This window comes from Suricata suricatta, chromosome 17, assembly GCF_006229205.1.
Source record: "Suricata suricatta isolate VVHF042 chromosome 17, meerkat_22Aug2017_6uvM2_HiC, whole genome shotgun sequence".
In the NCBI taxonomy this organism is placed as follows: Eukaryota; Metazoa; Chordata; class Mammalia; order Carnivora; family Herpestidae; genus Suricata; species Suricata suricatta.
The window spans coordinates 38,168,202-38,175,534 of NC_043716.1; the positions used below are offsets into that span (position 1 = coordinate 38,168,202).

The window sequence follows — 7,333 nt, forward strand, 5'->3', positions numbered from 1 at the left end:
CCAGCTCAGCATTCTCCCGCTCCAGCTGGCGCACCTTCTCCAGGTAGCTGGCCAGGCGGTCGTTCAGGAACTGCATGGTCTCCTTCTCACTGCCATTGAAGGAGCCCTCACAGAACCAGCCGCAGTTGCCCACGTTGGCGGGGATGTTGCAGGCCCCGGGCAGGGTGCAGGTGTGGCAGCTGGGAGGCACGCAGGGCCGGGAGCAGCAGGTGGAGCGGCAGCTCAGGTTGGGAAGACAGAAGTTGTAAGGCATGGTGCTGGAGGGCTCTTCAGTGGAGCTCTGAAGGTCAGTTCCAAAGGCTGATTCCTCTCTCTGGTGTAATTCCTGGTCCTTTCCAGAGCTTTATATTTTGTCAGCAGTGGGTGTGGTGACCACACGCAGCATTACCCACCTTTTACCTTATTTACCAATTTTTTCATTTGTTATTTAGCCACCTCACGCGAGTCCTTCACCTCATAAAATGTTTTACTCTGGCTTCCTGCTAAGTCAGGACTCCTGGCCAATTATGCTAGTTGGTTGGCCTTCAAAGTGAACAACCCATGACTTTGCCAACAGTAGCACTTATTTACAGGGTATTGAGTTAGAGTGACAGCTGTCCCCTGTCCCCCAAAGATGGGGACAATTCTATGCCTCTTTCTCCTAAAGGAGGAAACATTTGTGCCTCATCCAGCTCCTATTCAGTGAGGTCTCTGTGAGAAGAGCCATTGAAGGAAGCCTGCCTGGAAACTAGAGTGTTAGGTAGGGAATCCTAGAAGCTGAGATCAAAACAGACCTATGAGACCATCCTGTTCAATAGCCCTTTTCCCTTGCATCCAGGTCAGATGGAGGCAATTCTCCTGTTCTCCTTAGAAGGGCTGCAGGAAGTCCCCAGGCTCCATTTCTACTATTATTCATTGTTCACAGAAAGTTGAATTAGATGTACCTACCCTGCATGAACAATGTACTGTGGGCTTACACACAAAAGGAGTGTTATCAGAACGGCACCTGCTTCTTGACCAACTGTTCAAGCACCTCAAATGCATTATTTCCTTCCGACCTGACAAAACCCTGCAGGGTTTGTAGCTAAAGACCCCAAGCCTCTGAGAGGTTGTCTATTGTCCCAGGGCTCCCATGTTATGAGCCAGCATTCAAACCCAAACCTCATTGACTTGAACAGCCAAGCTCTCTCCATCACACCAACTGTCTTCCAATATCCTCACTACTGAGATGGAATAATGCACAAGTGGATTGAGTTCAGTGAAGCTAAACTAGACAATATCCCCCTCCTAAATTAGAATGGGCCAATAAACAAAGCCTGTTCTCTATCAAAGAACCAAAGGTCCTTTTTATTCTGATGGAAGCAAGTCTACTAAGTGAGAAAGTGTAATACCTGCTAAAAGCTTGAAAAAAAAAAAAAAAGGAAACCCTTGATTGACTTGATGGAGAAATGTCTGACCCCAGTTCTCCAAAGAATGTGATCCTGAAAAGCCACCATCCCATGACATGCTTAATAGCATCATTGACCACCAATACATTTCTGCCCTCGTGCTATTCCAGATGGAGATATGAACTATGAGGAATTTATGTTTAATCTATCAGCGCCCAAAGTAGAACAGATGAGGCAGTTCCTTTTTGAGGCTATGTGCTCAGTCCTCCTGTATAGCCACCACTCACATCACTTTTTCTACAAAGCTGACCTCACACTTTCTTTTGGGACATTTTCTTTTGGTTATCCTCACTGAAGGCAAACCTTCATCTTCTGAGGGTGTGTCTATTTTTGAAACCAGCCAGATATCATTCGGAACCAAGCCTAGTAAGTGGGATAAACAACAAAATATGGTAGCATCTTTAAAGGGCCAGAAACACATTGGGACTGTAAAACAATAATGCACTTTTTCTTGGATGATTCTGAAAGTCACTGCCAATGTGGAGCTTCAGATCCTTTCCCATAAAGGACAGCAAACTTGGAGTAAATGTGTGATCTTCCAGAGTGTAATGCTCTGAAGACTCTGATATCCTTACCCACGTTCACAATCAACAACTCTCTGCCCCTCCTGCCTGAATCTCTACATTTAGCAAGAGATGGGATGGGTGTGCTAGTTTAAAATCAGTACCAAGTGATTGAAGCCCTACTGGATCAAAACCAATAACATAAAGTAAACAGCCAGATTCATCAGCTTTTCTGTTTCCTCCCTTCTTCTTTGTCCCAACCTTCAAAAGAGAAAAATTGTAACAATGCCACTTTTTTAAAGAATAGGAGAGATGCTGTGTTGTAGATTGATAAGTATGTCCACCAGGATTCCTAAACTATTATGGCAACTTCTACCTCAGAACAAAATGACCCAGAGATAAATATCCTTGTATCTTCAAATGTGGAGGGCAGAGTTTAGAAAACATGACTACTTCCACATCTTGAGCAAAAATAACCATGATTGATGCATAGCTTCATGGTCATCAGATTATAATAGCTGAAAAGACTTGAAATTATTGAGAAAAGAGCCAAGTTTTATTTCCCAAGAATTCTGGAAGGCAGTTTCTTTTTATTTATTCTACTTACTGTGTACTTGAATCCTTACCCTTACATAAGCAAAGTCATTGTTTCTAGTTAATGACCCTTCAATAAACATGATGAGCAAATCAAATCCTAACAAACAAAATGGTTTTATACCTGCCCATATAATTGTGGCAGACGCTGTGGTAAGGCTTCTGGTCTCCAGATGTAAGAAAATTGCACTTGAGGTTAAAAGATACTATTTATTATGGAAGCCAAGGCTATATCTGTGGGAGAGATCACAAGCAAACTCACCAGTGACATTTAACCATGGAGGGGATTCAGGGCAAATCTGCTGAGACCATCTTTCCCATGGCAGAACTTTAAAGGTATTAAGAAGTCTCCCTCCTCCTTCCCAAAACCATGTTCTCTGATGGCCAGTTACTGGCACTTGAAATTCTCTCCACCAGAAATATAAATTGCATTATTTGAGAAATGCAAATTAACATACTGGGCCACTTACAGATTAATTCTATTTTAATGTAGACAAATGGCAAGAAGAGACCAAGAGTACTATCAGTGGGTGCACACAGACCAAGATACTGGTATTTGCCTAAAAGAGATGAAAAGTTACTCATTTGAGAATTAGAAAAGCAGAAACACTGTTCAATATCAATGCCAGCCTACCCTGCTGGCCCAGCCCCACTTAGAGCTGCTTATAAGGACACAATTTAGGGCTTCATAGACTATTCCATAAAAGTGTGTGTTGCCAGTTTATCAATCACTCAGCCTTACCACATTGAGGGGACCAGTTGTGATGGTGATCCAGGAATTAAACCAACAGGCTTGACTTTGGGAGGGTGTTCAAATAATGTTTTCAATGAGGAACAAGCAGAGGAGGACATTGAGAATGAGCTATGTCAGTAGTAATATGGGCTGAGCAAAGAGAGGTACAGCACCCCAAAACAGGATTCAGGGCCCATTGCTCAAATCCTCTCCAGAGCTACTGTTGTTTCCCTTATACCTAGTCTTCGACTCCCAGTGGGAATGGTGTGTGGAAGTCTTAAAGGACCAAGCCAAATCATAAAAATGCAAAGCTCATCAGTATGTTTTTAACTCTTTCCAGTCTGGAATAGAGAAGTCAAGAAGAATGTGAATAAAATCCCAGACAATATAACTTAATGGTCCTAATCATCTGTGAAAGCTGGATTTTGGAATCATTCAGAGAAAGGATGAGCACTATTTTATGTGACTGCTCTGCATATCAAAGGAAGAGCAGGTACTAAAACATTTTAAGAGTTACACAGAGCAGGGTAACTCAGTTAGTTAAGTGTCCAACTTCAGCTCAGGTCATGATCTCACTGTTCATGGTTTTGAGCCCATGTTGTGTCAGGCTCAGCACTGATAGCTCAGAGCCTGGAGTCTGCATGAGATTGTCTCTCTCTCTCTCTCTCTCTCTCTCTCTCTGTCTGTCTCTCTCTCTCTCTCTTTCTGTCCCTCTCTCTCTATTTCTCTCTCTCTCAAAAATAAGTAAACACTTAAAAGAGTACACAGAGGATAAAGCAGAGTAAGCTTCATGTTTAGTATGAATACATTGTGTTGAACTTTTGCGTTAAGTTTACTATTAAGTTGGTACTTTTAAACAGATGTGAAAGAGCCACTGAATCTGACTTCTTCTCCTAGCATCCCATAGACCCTGCTCTCTCTATGGTTACCAGTGATCTTCCTGTTGTTATGTCCACTGACTTGTCTGAATCCTCATCTTCCTGGCCCTTCGAGAGAGACAGTATCTTCACCTAATTAAAGCCTAGTGTAAACCATAGAATACTGTAAGTGGAATAAATAAGGAACCATAACATTAATGAGGATTCATGAGAAGGATGCTATTAACCATCCCCTCATCAAAACCTTAATTTCTTTTGACTTCTTTTTTAAATTTTTTAATGTTTATTTTTTAAAAGAGAGAAACAGAATGTGAATGGTGGCCCAGTGGGGAGAGCTGTAGAGAGAGAGGGAGGACACAGAATCCCAGTCAGGTTCCAGGCTCTGAGCTGTCAGTACAGAGAGCCCCGATGTGGGGCTCAAACTCACGAGCAATGAGACCATGGCCTGAGCTGAAGTCAGACCAAAGCAAGTATTCAATCCCTTTCCCTTGTTCCTTTACCTCGAATCAGCTTCCATATCCCAGGCTGTGCCTCTGAAATTCACCTCACCCTTGGCTCCCAACCAGCCCCCCCCATCTCAGTCCTATTGTTTCTCACCAGCCTTCCAATTATGCTTCCTTAAAGAGTGCCTGGGAGGCTCAGTTGGTTAAGCGTCCAGCTCTGGCTCAGGCCATGATCTTGTGGTTCGTGAGTTCGAGCCCCCCCCTCCACATGGTGCTGACAGCAGTGTCAGTGCCTGCTTCCAATGCTCTGTCCCCCCTCTCTCTTTCTGCCCCTCCCCTGCTTCTGCGCTCTGTCCCAATAATGCTTCCTCCATTTCCACCCAATCCCACCAACTTCTAGGACCCATCACAACACACCTTATACATAGCTGCCCAATAGATCATATACCAAATTACAAGTAAACCTCACAGATAACCATGAAAAGCACTACCAGATATGGTGCTCCATGACTACTTTGTAGTTTCATCTTCCACCACTATATTTATGCTTTGTTCCTGCTAGAAATTGGTCTGCCAAACTCTAGACGCACTTCCTGATTTCTCTTCTCCTTACCCAGCAAAGTTCATGTTGGAAAACCTTTCCCTCTTGTCAGACCTGAACACACTCATATGTCCAGACATATCCCATCGTACTTCATTTCATTATTATGTTAATATCATACAGTAATCATTGATTAAAGTTGGAACATGGGAAGTATATAAAGTTTTTTTAAAAGATGTTTTTTTAATTTTTTAAATGTTTTATTTATTTTTGAGACAGAGAGAGACAGAGCATGAGAGGGGGAGGGGCAGAAAGAGAAGGAGACACAGAACCGGAAGCAGGCTCCAGGCTCTGAGCTGGCTGTCAGCACAGAGCCTGACACGGGGCTCGAACCCACGAACGTGAGATCTGACCTGAGCCGAAGCCGGAGGCTCAACCGACTGAGCCACCCAGGTGCCCCTATAAAGTTTTAATAACCTTCGCATGAATCCTCATTAGTGTTATTGTTCCTTTATTCACTTACAGTATTCTGTGGTTTACACTGGGCTTTATCTGGGTGATGTTACTGTCTCTCTTGAAGGTTAGACAGCCAATATTTATATGAACAAAATATTTGGGTTTTCAAAGCCCTGATTGAGTGCTACCACCTCTTTGAGTCTCTTTTTACCACTCTCTCACACTAAAACTATAGAAATGATTCCTGAAAGCATAGTTTTTCTCTTACAGTTCTGAAATTTATCATTTTTCACTTACACCTTTCTTGAGCCACATTGATGTTTGTCTGTATGAGGGTTTTCTCTTTGTGTTGTCCATTCTAGACTGTGAACATGCTGTGGGCCAGGACCAGGGCTCATTTATTTGTGTATTCACAATGCTCCACATGGAGCATACATAACAGATGGTTGATTGCAGTTGTATAGGTTAGATAGTGTGAAATTTAATAAAGACTTGACACCATGGCTGATAAAACTAAGAGCTCTAATAATTCAGATATGAGTCAAATGGGGGTAGGAGTCTTGTCTGTTGGGAGAGACAATGAACACTGGTCTTTCTTGACATTATAGGAAATAAAATGATACAGAAGTTACAGAAAAACATTGTAGGTAAGAGTGAAGACCTAGAGAAAAGAAGGAACTTGAAAAGAGGGAGATTAAGGAGATGTGCTTCTCTGCATTTAAAGGGTCTTTAGATCACAAAGTGTTGGGTACAACAAGTGGGTAACAAGAGGAACCAGTTTAACGAAGATAAGTTTCAGTCCAATTAAATGGGATGTGACAGCCTAGTACCAAGTGAAACTATCCTATGGCAAACTGAGGACCTGGGACTTGAACTAAAAAGAGAGCAAGATTTGGGAGTTTTCAGCATAGAGATGCTAGTTCTTCCTGAACAGGGATGGAGGAGGAAAAAAAACATGCACACACAGCTGAGGATCTAGGCATTTCCTCCACAAATGTCCCCTTCCCCAGGGACAGAAAGGGGAAGGCAGGCTAATCAGGAGCTGGAAAATAGGTGGTAGGAGATACAACAAGAGGACCCAGAGTGTGCTGGTTCATGGAAATCACTGAAGGCACATCTTGAGGAAAAGGCAGGTATCTACATTTGTAATGCAGGTACAGTTGACAGATTGAAAGGAGAAGGTAGCTGCTCTTTGAGCAGTTTCTACAGCAACTGGTCTTTAGGCAATTTAGGAGAAAGGGGAACAGAAAACCAACCCCTGAGTGATGAGGACAACAGTGGGAAATAGCAGTCAGGCCTGGGGAGGACTCTCGGTATTCCCAAGGACACTGCAGCCAAGGAAAGATGGGCATGAGTGTTGGAGGCCAGGTTTCCTTCATGGTCTTCCCTTGGCAGAAGCCTCCCAGAACAACCCCTCCTCCCTCCAGCAGTATTCACCAGTGGAATATAATGGCTGGGATTAGTCATTTAACCCATTTCATCCTAACAAAGGGATGTTTTTATTAAATAGCCACAACAGGTACTTTACAGTGCATAAATATGAATGAGAAACACATTTACTATGCCAGAGAAATAAAGTTTATTGGGAAGTAAATGAAGTAGCTTCCTTGCATTCCAGAGAATACCGAAGAAGCAAGAAAAACAGGAAACACAATACATACAGGAAATGCCCTAAAAGTAATACCTGGAGCTCAGATAGCAGGGAGCTGGCCATCTTCAGAAACAAAGACACTCAAACTTCAACAGAAAGGGATTTTC

At 42.9% G+C, this 7,333-nt stretch overlaps 1 protein-coding gene across 2 annotated transcripts in view; it reads right to left on the reverse strand.

Annotated features, from left to right (window-relative positions):
* Positions 1–7,333, reverse strand: part of LOC115281964 (keratin, type I cuticular Ha3-II-like) — a 15,200-nt gene that overhangs the window by 5,566 nt on the left and 2,301 nt on the right. The window contains exon 1 of one of the 2 annotated variants that reach the window (XM_029927718.1): positions 35–253. The exons of the other annotated variant lie outside the window; for it this stretch is intronic. Coding sequence (XP_029783578.1) covers positions 35–253 — 219 coding nt within the window. Of the gene's footprint in view, positions 1–34; positions 254–7,333 lie in introns of those variants that run through there. 2 annotated transcript variants of the gene reach the window in all.